This window comes from Dipodomys spectabilis, unplaced genomic scaffold (genome assembly GCF_019054845.1).
Source record: "Dipodomys spectabilis isolate Male_0828 unplaced genomic scaffold, ASM1905484v1 ptg000107l, whole genome shotgun sequence".
NCBI lineage: Eukaryota > Metazoa > Chordata > Mammalia > Rodentia > Heteromyidae > Dipodomys > Dipodomys spectabilis.
Window position 1 is genome coordinate 2,820,002 of NW_024870784.1, and position 13,956 is coordinate 2,833,957.

At 45.2% G+C, this 13,956-nt stretch overlaps 1 protein-coding gene across 2 annotated transcripts in view; it reads right to left on the reverse strand.

Moving 5' to 3' along the window:
* Runx1 (RUNX family transcription factor 1) overlaps nucleotides 1-13,547 on the reverse strand; it is a 228,623-nt gene extending 215,076 nt beyond the window's left edge. For both annotated transcript variants that reach the window (XM_042687256.1, XM_042687255.1), the window contains exons 1-2: nucleotides 13,434-13,547; nucleotides 13,102-13,218 (exon numbers count right to left, since the gene is read on the reverse strand). In XM_042687256.1, coding sequence (XP_042543190.1) covers nucleotides 13,102-13,159 — 58 coding nt within the window. In that variant the 5' untranslated portion in view covers nucleotides 13,160-13,218; nucleotides 13,434-13,547. The remainder of the gene's footprint in view (nucleotides 1-13,101; nucleotides 13,219-13,433) is intronic.
* Between the last annotated feature and the right edge of the window lie 409 nt (nucleotides 13,548-13,956).

Here is a 13,956-nt window from a genome sequence, read left to right on the forward strand (position 1 = left end):
GGGAAGCCCGGGCTGCAGTGACTACACTTGGACTGGCAGAGCTTTGTGGGGAAGTCCATGTTCGGATGCTAGTGGGCTAGAATGGAAGCTGAGCGGTCTTTATTCTCCAGGCTGTGGCCTTGCCAATGGAAAAGGAAATGCCTTTATGTTGTTCATGGGCTGGAAGTGTGAAACAGCAGAGAGATTTAAAATCCCAGTCAGTGGGGTATACTTTCAGGGATTTGGGTTCAGAGTCAAGAGACAGTGAGTGACAGGCAGGATAACATCAAACAAATAAGAAGAACGTTCAAACATACCTGTCCACCCCCCAGTAAGGAGCTCTGCTCTCAGTAAAAGTGTTTGCACACTTGCCCACACGCTTCAGAAGCTGGGTCATTTTATATTACCATACAAAGTTCAGAGCTGGCATTTGAATATCCAAAACCTAGGCCAAAGCTAATCATAATCTAGCTTTAGGATCTGGTAGCATGCACTGGAAAAAGCATGCCTTTGAGCTTCTTTTCTCTTTTTTACATTTTAATTAAAAAAATTATCGTTAGATAGTGTACAAAGGAGTTTCAACTTGACATATCAATTTTTGAGTACAATATATGAGTTTCACTTAATTACCATCGTTTGTGTGAGAACTGAGAAACTCGACTGGGAAATCCACCTTAGGTGAGTAAAATCACAAGAGAAGACTCAGCTAAGAAGGCCTGGGTCCCAGGAGAAACTGGCAGGTGGAGAAAGCAGGTTCTGTTAAGCTTTGCTCGGGTCTGAAGTGGCCTGAAGAATTGACATCGATTCTATCAGAGTCAGCCAGATACTTCCTGCTATAGAGTAATTCTCAGAGACCACCCCGACCGCAGGGCTGATAGCTCAAAAAGCCAATTATTATGCGCTTTTGCCCATACGTGGGCATGTACAATGTACATGCCTATCTACATCTATGCATTAAACACGACCGACTATGGGACTGTTTAGAGAATGAGGGAAGACCAGTGGGAAAAAAGTATAGTGGAAAGAATGCTTTCAAAACCCACTTCAGTGCAGCTATGTTGTTCGAAGACATAAGGAATCTCCATGAAAGCTGTTGACCAAAGGAGGTTGGAGGGGGAACTTTGGAAAAGATTGTTTTCCCTCAGGGCTGGCCCTCTATCACTTGAAACACATCTCTATTTCTAGTGTTTTGCTAGTTCATTGGAGATAAGCAGTTCTTAGATTTGTCTGCCCAAACTGGCCAGATTACACCCTCTGATCTTATCTCTTCAGTAGTTATAGTTGCGAGCCACAGATGCCCAGTTTAACCTTTTGTTTTTTGGTGGTGGTGGTGGGGCTTGAACTCAGGGCTTGGGTGCTATTTTGCTCAAGGCTAGTACTCTACCACTTTGAGTGACAGCTCCACTTCTGGTTTTTGTTTTTTTTCTAAGTGGTTAATTGGAAATAAGAGTCCCACCAGTGCCCATCTCCCTTTACTTTATAGCATGAGAGTTTTTTGTCTTTTTTTAAAAAATTTCAATTGTACACTTGGAAGAAGAAAAGCTGTTCCTGTGACCTCTCCAACGGCATTTTATTATTTTACTTTATTACTATTTTTTATTACAGAGAATAATTAGCTTGAGCACCTTTTAATTTGTTCCCATTAAAATGTTTGCATAGCAACAATTAGAGGTTGGCATGCTCCTCGCATCTGCTCAGAGCAAAAGGGTTTCCCTGGCTGGAAGCTGCAGCCAAGCGGAGGGGGGGGGGGAGTCAGTCATTAATGCCCCCCCCCCCACTCCTGGGGGAAGCCAGGGGAGAAAGGAGAGGCACTTCCTCTACTCTGTGGTAAGGGGTGCCAGAACAATCAGATGAGAAATGCCTTTCATACAAATGCAGGTTAAAGGAAAGAAGAGAAAAAAAAGAAAACCCAAAAACCTCAAACTACTTGAGCAAAGGCCGCGCAGCAAGTCAGAGGATTGATGGGGAGGACTTTTGAAATGACAGAGGTATTTGGAGTCAGTAAAAGCCTTGCAGAAAGCCTGCCTGCGTCTCACTGTACCCACAATGCTTTGAGGCTGGAGGGTCAGGAATACCCAAGGGACAGGGAGCAGGTATTGCAGTTATAGTAAGTCAATTGTGTCTGAGTAGAGGTTGGACCTTGACTGTACAGTGATGTGAATGTCTTGGTCACTGCCTTACTGCAAATGTTGATCAAGGCCAAGGCCAAGGTCAGGGTCACTTCTCAGGAATTCCGGCTGGGGAGGAGAGTCCCGCTCACCATTACTTGGGTAGGTTATTTTGTAGGTCCTTCTACCTGTGGCTCCTGGGACCTGGGACGCAAGAAACGTGGGGCACACAGTGGAAGGCTGCGCCGCCTCTCCAGGTCATGCAAAGGCAGGGCCAGCCTTGTGCAGCCTGGGAGCCGGCGTGTTGTCAGTTTTGCATGGGAAGTGCTTCACGGTGTCACCCCGCCCTCAGACCTCATGGCTCTCAAGACTGCCAAACAAAAACAACTGATAGTTGGGAGAGAAGACTTTAGCAATGGTTTGTGCTCTAGAATCCTGAGAAAGGACAGCTGAGATGGGAAATTAAGCTTAGAGGAGGAGCATGTACCCCCCGAGAGGTGTTCAGGAGCTGTCTCAATGTGTCCCTCAAGAAAGCAGCTCTACTTGGGACAGGTTGCATGCAGTAACCGAAGGCAGGGGTGGGGATCTAAAGCCCTCCCATCAAGCCCTTCCACTGTGTTCCATCCAGGGCAGGGCATTATCAAGCCTTGGGTTCAGCAAGGCTCAACTCCCTCGTGAGCCTATCAGATAACTCTCAGTATCCGCCTGTCCCCTCAGCGGGAGGCCTGTGGGCTGGGCATCCTTTGGACTTGGGCCCTTCCTGTCCAGTCTAACCTCAGGCCAGTCCTCACTTGTGCCAGCCACACTTTCTCCATAGGTGAGAACTGTTCTGAGAAGACCGGCTGACCAGTGAGTGAAGGAAGGCGAGGAACACCTGTGACATAATGCCACTGCCTTGCAGGGACTACAGGCTCAATCGATACTCGGTGTTGCTGTGTCAGCTGTAATGTCTGCCAACTCACACACCTGCGAAGGAGCATGAAGGTGGCTTCTGCAATTCTGGTGGGAGAAGCAGACTCTTCTTCTTCAAGGGTGCCTGGTTCTAGGAACTGGGGACCACATTCCAAAATTAACAGGGGTGAATTTTCTTCCCCAGCCTCTCTTCAGGGTGGACTGTTACTTAGTTGCCCGTTACTTGTCCGCTTTCTGTCTGTGTGCCCTACAGAAGGTCTTCGGGGTTGAGGGAGCAGTGATCATTGTTCTCTTAAAGTTCTCCCATACTGGCTCACTAACGCTGCAGAGGGCTTTGGTCTGCTCATCAGGGGCAATGATGATGACTAATGTCTGTTGATTGGACTCTCACATGAAAATCCACCTCAGCAGTCCAGTGTGTGCCTGCAAAACCCCCGGACACAAGTCAAGTAGACCTGGTTTTTGGTTCTGATTCATGCATTGGCCAAATGTGGGACTTGAACAAGTGAATCTCTTCAAAAGTCCTAAAGTGGAGAGTTTTCTAAAATTGCTTGAGCCAAATATTATGGTCTCTTTCCAGAAGTTTGTGAAAATGCCTGGTTATGGTACCATGCAACATATACATGCGGTAATATATACATGTACATCATATGTGCAGATATGACATATACAATATATAATACATAACACGTACAAATAGCTATGATTTCAAGTTGCCAAATGAGACTATATAGAATGATTATGTACACATGCATGTGCACGCACACACACACACACACACCTTTAAGACTTACAAAGCATCATTGAATGGGACCATGTCTCATAGTTATATACCTGCTAGTTTATTTGTTTTTTAAACAAATTCATTGACTTCTGTGACACAATTATTTCTTTGTTTTGAGTAGAACCTAGGCAAAGCAGATGGGAGGCAGAGCTTTTTGCAAAGAGAAAAAGAAGGATGTAGGATGATTGACAGCTAAATATACTTTCCATTGTGAGCATTTCTACGTCTTTCTATGACCCCTTTGAGTGCTAGTATTTGTTAAAGATGGCTAATGTTTCATTGTTCATCCCCTCTAAGGCTTTGAAGGCACCAGCTCTTCTGATCTTTGAAAATAGTGCATTCAATAAAAGTCACTTGGCAGCTTGAATCCCACACATAACTTTGCTTTCACCTCTTCCTGCCATGTAATGCAGAAGGTGGAGCAAAGAGATGGAAATTGCTAAGGGAGGTGACCACTCTCCCCTTCTAGAGCTCCTCCAGAGCAATGTAAGGGCTTCACATGTGCATGCTTTCAGATGCTGCCAACTGCATTCTTCCAAAGCGAGTTACTGTGGAGTTCAGCTGGGATGGAGGGAGCTACACAGAAGCAGCCTGCAGAGAGGATGCAGGCAGGGGCCCTGGGCACTGAGGAGTTCAAAGTGCAAACAGAAGCTGTTGGAGAAGGCTCTGCACACTGTGGCTGGTGTTAAAACGGCTGCTAGAAGATGGGGCTCCCAAGCTAGTGCCTGGTACTTAATCTGCATTCTCTTTTGCACATTTTGAAGTTGTCATACAAACAAAATGTCAAAGGCGATGTAAATTACAGAATGAGCACAGGAGATGAAAAGTAGTCCTTCATAAGTGATAAATGGCTTTGGCTTTATTCTTTCTTTCTTTTCTTTTTTCTTATTTTATTTTGTTCCTGTACTGAAACTTAAACTTCAGATCTGGATGCTGCCCTTTTACTTTTTTTGCTCAAGTCTGTTGCTCTACCACTTGTCATACCTCCATTTCTGGCTTTTTGCTGCTTAACTGAAGAGTGTCCTGGATGTGTCTGCCCAGGTTGGCTTTGAACTAGGATCCTCATATCCCAGGCTCTTGAGTAGCTAGAATTACAGGCATAAGCCACTGTCATCCAGCTATTATTTTTATCTCCCTAAAAAAAAATTACCCACCATAGAATATGGCGAGGACATGGCATGGATTACAATGTGTTATAGGTCCATACATCTATTCACTTTTTTTTTTAGCATACCTTTACCAGGCCAGTAGATTCTTTTGCAACATTTTCTAGATTTTTCTTCAGCATCTCATCAGGAAGCCTCCCCTTTCCTTAAAATCCTATACATGTCAGAAGAATGTAAGAGCCATCAAGACCAATAAACTTCCAAGAAAGCGGAAGACAGAGGCTGCTGTATAGCGTGGCTCCCAGTTGATACTGATTTATTGCTCAGATCTTACCAGCTTAGTTTCTATGTAAAACCAGAACAGTTTCTTCTGGGTAGTCACTGTCCACAGAGGACACCCAAAGACCAGAAGCAATAGCCAGATGGCCTATGAAGAAGGTCAAGCGAGAACTTTGCCCTGGGACAACTTCTGGTCTCTCTCTCTCCCCAGGGCTATGGTTTTGAGATTTGATCTGTTGAGTCTTGGCTTGGAGTCAGTTTCACATGGTTTCATGTTTTACAGAAAAGAGAGTTATGTCCTAAGAAGAGCAGGCCATTGAGCAAGCCAAGTAGGAAATCAAGATTTTAATTTTTCGTGGCCTGTACCACTGGGGTCCTTTGCAATGTTTGGAGACTTCACTGATTTAGAGCAAGTCCATCCAAACATAGACACCTGAGGAATGGGAGAGGGGAGAGGAGCGTACACAGTGCACAAGTCTCCAAACGAACACTGGTCTCACAGCCACACAAAATGAAAGGTTAATGTTATTTCACGGGAAGGCCTGAATAAGGACCTTCTTTCCTTTCCTCTTTTTTTTCTTTAAATGAAGCATTGACTCTCTCTCTGGGAGAGAGACTTACATCTAGACTCAGGAAGTAGACAGGGCCAGTAATTACAGGGCAAAAATAATCTGCAACTTGTAACGAGCAATACAAGGTGTTGTGTCTCCTAGATAGAGAGCCACTGTGTGGGGACTGTCAGATTTTCATATTTCTAGGAAAGATAAAACATCTCCAGGTAAATTTAAGAAGGATCTTGTTTTGTAAATTGGCATATGTTAGATTGTACACAGTAAGAGGTTTCTTACTTCTGTACAGGAGTATATTTCAATCACATTCAACTCCTCGATTAGGTTTATTATCCCCTCTCCACAGGAGAAACATTGAAAAGCAAGTTTCATTCAAGAAATTGGTAGAAGACTTGCAGTGTAGTGCAGTGGTAGAGCATGTGATCAGCATGTGTGGGCCTTCAAGTTCCATCTCTGAAACTGAAAACAGACAAAAACACAGAGAAAAGAAAGAAGGAAAGTGAAGAGGAAGGAAAGAAAGGCCAGAAAGTTCATGAGAGAGAATTTAAGCACAAACAGAACATCTCTGGGAAAGATCTCCCTAAAAAAGGAAATGTGTTGCATTGAAAGGGTTTTGAGAATTCAAGAGAGTGAGGAAGAGGAAGAGCCACAATTTCTACCTGCTAGAGAGAGATGAGAGCTCCTAGCCAGGTGTGGTTGCTCTGAGATGTGTAGCATTTCCAGAGACATGGGGCTGTCTGCTTTTTGGTGGCTCTAGGCTTTAGCATTGAGAATGGATATGTCATTGTTCTCTGAAGTTAAGAACCAGCTCCCCACTCCAGCCTATCATGTCCTACATGGCCTTACTTCCAATGAATCAAAAATAAATATCCGCTGCAGCATCTACCTGCAAACTTGAAGAAGGATGGAGGGAGAACTCCATTTCTAGGCAAGTCCTTATTCCTGGGTATCCTGTGGGACGGTCTTGAGGTTAGTTCCCGTCTGTAAAACTGCAGGATTTGCATAAACCCTATGCACATCCTCCTAGGTACTTCTGGTCATTTCTAGATTACTGATCATACCCAACACCATGGAAATGCTATGGAAGTATTTGTTTTTAAAGTTCTGTGTAAGGAATAATGAATGACAAGAAAAACAATATCTGTACAGCTTTAGTACAGACACACAATTTTTTCCCCAACTATTTTCCATCTGTAGTCACTGGATGAATGAATGAATGAATGAATGAGGAAGTTGACGATACAGACAGGGAGAGCCAATTGTATATCTAAAGCCTTGCAGGCATAGCAAACACAGCCAAGCCTACCCCACATCACCCTGGCCTCACCCCAGTCCATTTGTCCATCCTTCCTCTCATCTGTAACCCCTCTGCAGCCTATAGAGCGACACCTCCATCATCCTTGGAAGATTCCAGCCAGAGGCATATGACATGCTTCTGGCCTCCAGGCTATGGAAGCTTTTCTTCCTGAATAAAGGTGGAGGGCCTCCCATCTCTTTTGAGCCTGGGCAGATCTGGGGCAAGGCCATCTTGGCTGTGGCTCAGCCCTGTAGTACCAGAACCCAGGAGCATCCTGTGTTCCTCTGTACCAGTTCTTGGCTGCTGGCTGCTGATGGCTTCTCCAGCTCCCATCTGTGGTCAGATTTTCCTCTACACGTAGCCAAGCGCAGTTCTCACTGATAAACCCGAGCAAGAGCTTCTCTTTCAGTTATAATATCCATCAGCTCTGGGTACAATATTCGCGTTCCTGTTACTAAACGGTGGCACCAAGAGGATCGAAGGAGCAGAGGAGAGAGATGAGAGGAGAGAGGAAAGAAAAGTTGCTGTAGGCTGAGAGGAATGACTGTGTGCAGTTTGTGTGAGCTTGCCAGTCCAGGACGCCAGTGGCGCTGGCAGGTTTGGGGCCCTGTGGTGCTTAGGAGCTGTCTCGTGTTTTCATTCCACACTCCCTGATCAGGTCTCCGGCCTACAAAGATCTCCAAGGAAAAGCTGCTTCTCTACCATTCAAGGGAGCCATAATGATCCTATTTTGCGGGGATAAAAGCCCCCTTGCTGGGCCCTGGTGGCCTAGTCATTCAGGAGGCTGACACCTGAAAATTGTGGTTGAAGACAGCCTGGGCAGAAAAGTTCAGGAGACTCTTATTTCCAATTAGCCAGCAAAAAGCTGGAAGTGGAGCTGTAGCTCAAGTGGTAGAGTACTAGACTTGAGCAAAAGAAGCTCAGAGACAGTGTCAGGTCTTGGGTTCAAGCCCTAGGGGGTCTCTCTCTCTCCCTCTCTCTCTCTCTCTCTCTCTCTCACACACACACACACACACCAAAGCCCACTCTGCACACTACCTTGATTTGGCTTGAAGCTTCCTTTACATACCCCAAAGGCTAAACACAGACATTGGTGGCCCAGAAGGAAGTGGGATAGGGAGGCCAAGAACAAGTTATAAGAAAAGTGCTCTGGCAGATATTCGTGTCTGTTCCAACAGCAGGATATCTTCTCTGATTTCTCTAAAGAATGGGAATTAGAAAAACAAAATTGAGATGATTGGAAAATCTCTGCCATGTGTGGAATGGTAGGATTAAATTTTTCTTATCAAAAAATAAAATACTGTGAAAAACTCGTTCCATGTCATTCAGCTAAGTAGATCTGTGATGTGTTTTTCTGGCGCCTCTGTCTGAGGCCTTCAAAGATTTTTGAACAGGAACTTGGTAATTGAGAGGCAAGTTTGTCTAGGACATTATTAGCCCCTTTTGCAGAACTGGAATGAGACAAATTTATTTATTGACTCATCTAGATCACTGGGAAGTTACCTGAGAAACTGAAAATTTGCACGCATTTCCTGTGTGGCCTTCCTGCCCTCCTCCCCCTCTCCCCCACAGCAGACCAAAAGCCAAAGCTGCCTTTGACAAAAGACAGAATGACAAATGTCACCAAGAAATTGTGAAGAAATTGTCAGAATCAGAGACCTATGTGGTAAACCTCCCTCAGGCTCAATGGGCAAAATGGCTTCTCCTTCAAAAGAACCTTTTCAGCGGGGCATGAGCCTGTAATCCTAGCTACTCAAGAGGCTGAAATCTGAGGATCGTGGTATGAAGCCAGCCCAGGTAGGATAGTCCATGAGACTCTGATATCCAATAAACTATTTAAAGAAATCTAGATGTAGGGCTGTGGCTTAAGTGGTAGAGTGCTAGCCTTGAGCAAAAAGAAGTTCACAGACAGCACTCAGGCCCTGAGTTCAAGACCCAAGATTAGGCCAAAAATAAAAATAAATAAATAAATAAAAAGAACCTTCTAGAAAATAAAGTTATACCAGAATTCTCAATGAGCAAAAACATACCATATTTCTGGTATGTCCAGATACAAGTTTTACCAAAGGTTCTCTATATTTATAAGCTGAACTTGTGAAGTTACATACAAGGCTCTTAACAATGTTTTACCCCCTTTGCAGGCAGAGTGAATGGGTAGAGAAAGCCAGCAGGAAGGCTGGGAAGCTCATGGCTTCCTATGCAGAGAGATTCTGTGTCCAAAAGAACCAGCAAAAGGCAGGGCTGGAGGCCTGCCTCAAGTGGTTGAGCCCCAGCCATAAGTAAGCATGCATGGCTTTGAGTTCAAACAGCTTGAAATCGCCTTTTTGTCAATCTCAAAAGTTTCCTGCTGTGCAGGCAAAGGCCCGGGTGTGAATTTAGGCAGGTTTTTTTTTTAACACCTGAAAAAAATAGTTTCACAATGTGTAGGAAGTTTTAGATATGAATCTCCACCTCACAAAGGGAACCAGCATCTAATCCAGCTTCCTCGTGGGCCAGGGGAGATGGAACTGCGAGATATACCGAGAAAGAGCTGTATTGTGGCCCCTAAATCCATATATTAAATTCCCAACCCTTATGGTCCCTCAGAATGTGAGGGTATTTGGAGATACAGTCTTTAATGAGGCAGTGTAGGCAGACTGAGGTGTCCACTGCAATATAGTTAGTGTCCTTACAAGAAGAGATCGAGACACAGGCATGAACAGGGACAGCCACCAGCCGCAGGGAGGCCTTACCGGAAATGTCAGGAAATTAATGTATACTTGTTCAGCAAATCTTAGGTATTTTGTTACATGGGCCCAAATAGATGAATATAGATTTCCTATGGTAAAGGATACCCTCCTGGTGTGTGTGTGTGTGTGTGTGTGTGTGTGTGTGTGTGTGTGTGTGTGTGTGTGTGTGTGTGTGTGTGTGTGTGTGTGTGTGTGTGTGTATGTGTGTGTGTGTTTACTCAAGGCTGTCGCTCTACCACTTGAGCCACAGTTCTACTTCTGACTTTTTGGTGGTTCATTGGAGATGAGAGTCTTACAGATATTCCTGGCCTGGCTGGCTTTGAACCATGATCCTCAGATCTCAGCCTCCTGAGTAGCTGTGATTACAGGCAGGAGCCAAAGACAGCCCTGCCACCCTCCAGTTTAATGGATGGCTTTCTGTGACTTAAGTCTTCAGTCTAGAAATGTCTTAATAAAAAATTAAGAAATATCTTAATAAAAAATTGTTTGAAAAATGGTCACAAAACTGTGCTTCCAGAAAAGCATGTGACACCCATCCATTCAGCTTTGCATTCTGCAATTCCCTTTGGGGGGGAAAGATGCCTGTGGTGAAGAAACCCAAGCCACGGAGAAGACAAACACCCAGCAATGTCGCTGAGATTTCTACCTGTGATTCTAGGAACTGAGGTATCTTGCCACTCAGGCTTTGCCTAGACCACTAAGCCACTTCTAAGAGCCAGGGTACCTGGGGCGTTTTGCAGAAATATGCATGCGTGGGGCACACAGCCACAACTCTCTTGGCTTCCTCCACGCACCTTTTTGAGGGGACCCAAGTTGGGTTTCTGCAAGACATTTTCTAGGGCTAACCACGTAGGGTGATGCTAAGGAATCACGAGTGAACATTTCATCTTCTTTAGCTGCACAGTAAAAGAGAACTTGGTGTGGGGGAGACAGAGCAAGAGTTCTTTCTCTGTGGTAGACCACATTTCTTTTGCATGCCTATGTCTCCAGCACACCGGCGCCTCTCACCAGGAGGAAGGGAACAATGGTTCCACATCTTCCCCACCCCCAACCCCACCCCGTTTCCACGGCTATCTGGCTACAAATGAGTTATGGGTTTCCTTCTGTGAGAATTGCATAGACTGATAAAGGACCATCCCAGAAAGAAAACAAGATGTTGCAGCCAACTCACAGTTGCAGGGCTAAGCCAGGATGTCATGTGCTATAAATTATAGGCGGCAGGGGTGACCACACATAGCAGTGGCCGTGGCCAGCTAGCCTGGGACAGTGGGGGTGAGGGGGACTTGCTCCTGAGGGTGTGGATGTTTCCAGAATAACCTCTTGCCTCCTCTGATGAGTGGGAGGGCAATTTGAACCCTTGTGTTGATGGATCTCTTAGAAGAAATTAACCAGGAAGTTGTGGAGACTTCATCTGGCCTCTGAAATGAACCTCCATATTCTACTATGGACTTAGTGAGCCTGAAGACTTCCCTGGCAACCCCAGTGAGACCTCCGGATGACCAGTCTTTGCTTCTCTCCAGAGCCCCCAGCAAGGCAGGCAATCGGCTGGGGCTGGACACCTTCCATTTCTGTGTCTCTCACTAGTTTTGTTTATGGAGCCAGTAGGGATGGCTTTGAAGGCCAGCCCTTCCAGCTGAGATCTCAACCTATTGCCCAATGAAATGCTCCAAAATTTCCTGAGTCTGCCTTGCTGGTTGATAAAATAGGAAACAATAACACATTCTGAGCAGAGTATTGAAAGCAGAGGAAAGACAGGAAGATTGTTTCTCTTTGACTCCCCAAATATTGCTTCCTCTCCTTGTTAGCAGCTCAGAGGAAATGCAGCCAGCTAGCAGTCTTCAGCTTTTCACCCCTGCTGGTGTTTCTGTGACACCCGCCACACACACGCACACACACACACACGCACACACACACACACACACACACACACTGTAAGATGTGTGACTCACACACCACACTGTACTGGAACCATCTGAAGTCAAACTATTCACCTGGTTCAACTTCATTCCACTTCCTCCACTGCTAACAAGGGACCCCTTAAAGCTTGCAATCGGTGAAGGGCATGCTTTCTCTCTAAGTCCTTCCCCAACACACACACACACACACACACACACACACACACACAAAACCCTTTGTCAAGTTTTTAATTTTAATTTTCTAAATTTCAGGGACCAGAGAGCTTAGGTACTCGGTGGCACTCACAAGAGCATTTGTAGTGACAAATCGGCCGGCCAACCTTGTGCATTCCCCTGCTCACTTGGCTTTATGAATACAAAATGAGTCACATATACTGCTTGGGTGTGCCAGAAAATTAATTATTCCCCCCTTTCTGTCCGGCTCCATCTCTCCATCCTGACTCCGCCAAATCATCCAGCCACACTCTGCCAGGGACATCCATCAGAGTGCATGCCTTGACACACAGCCGTGCCTGTGCAACACGATTTTATTCATTGTTTTTGTTGGTTTCAGCATGGCTCTCTTTTACACACGCATCATACACTGTCACACACACTCATGGCTCAATCCCAGTCTTGCACATTTCAAGAGGTGGTTTGCAAATAAAAGCAGGAAGTTTTGCCCACCACGGAGCTAGTCAAGAGTGTGCAATCTAATGATTTTTAGCTCTAAGGACAGTTAACTTAGGAAACATCTCCGCTGGTCTGGCTGAGGGTGAGACTTTGTAGGCAACAACTGGCTTGCTTTCTCTTTTTGAAAGAGGCTTCATAGCAAATGAGGCCACATGGAAAACCACGGCCCGGTCCCCTCTGAGCATTTTAACCTGAACAGCTCAGCTCAACAACTCCTGTTCTCTGCCTCTGAGAGAAAGTCAAGTTACCACCTTGGCCTTGAAATCTCCAGATTGTGCCCGTCAGAGCCCACGTAGCTCATCCATGTGCCTGCGAAGCCCTGGGGCAGGCTTGTTGTCTAGGCCACACGATATGCTAAGTTCAGGATAATTCAGAGTCATTCCAGCAAGAAGCCAGCCACAAGTACTATCAAACCGAGGACACTTCTCATGCAAGTTTTCTAATCTCCAGAACTTGAAACAAGAATAGCACTAGTCATTTGCACTTGACACAATTCTCACACAGCAACAACCCTCTCCAACAACAGCTTAAGGCAGCATTTATTAAAACATTTCAGAAGAGGTGTCACCCAAAGAATAAGTAATCCAATAGCCTGGTAAATACACACCTCCGTTTGAATTCCTCCCTTGAAACCGACAGGGAACCGGCAGACACCCAGGAGATCTGTCTGCGCCCAGACTCTGTACATTCCCATGTCCTTACACACAGGACTGAGCAGAAGTAGATATTAAAAGACCAGCATGTACTCACCTCTCATGAAGCATGGAGAATACGAAGGAAATGACTCAAATATGCTGTCTGAAGCCATTGCTTCCTTCAGCAAATGTACCCTCTTCGGAAGGCGGGGATTTCAAGAATTTCTTGAACCTTCAGAGTGAAAAACCAAGAAAGGTCACTATTTTTACTCTGTCTCCCATGGTAGCTCCTTTGGTCTCTCCTCCCCCTCCTGTCTCAACACCTCTGGGACTCGCAGAGCCCTATGAAAAATGTACCTTGGTGAAAACAAATATTCAAATTGTTAAAGATAAAAAAAAAAAAGAAAAAAAAAGGCGCCGCCTTGGCTGTGGGTTGAAAATGCTTACCACGCTGTGAAACCCTGTGGTTTTGCATTCAGTGTGATTCGTCCTGTCTAATGACCACTATGCCGGGCGGGCTCAGACTTCTGACACTGCCAGGGTACCCAACTTGTGGTTCTGTGGTTGTTTATGAGGCCCAAAGAAGTTTTCACACAACCCAAATTACAAATTTAACTGTTCCCCTTTCTCTAGTCCATCCTCATTGGTTCTTGCCAATCACGTGACTCCACTGATGTTAAGGTTTTTTTTTTTTTTTTTACTTTCTGAGCAATCCCTTCTCCCTTCCTCCCTCCACCTGCCCTCCCTCAGAGTGTATAAGAAAATAACCGAGTAGAACTTACAAGAGAGGGAAGGTAAGAAAGAAAGAAGTGACTCTCTTATTATATCCCAGTGCTTCTTGCTGATCTGATACAGCTGGGCTCCCATTGTTATTTGTGTTTTTGGGGCACTACTAATTATTTTGATAAAGTTTTCATTGCTGCTTATTCAATAGGACTTTAACTCTACCATCAAGCATTGTGGCTGCTGT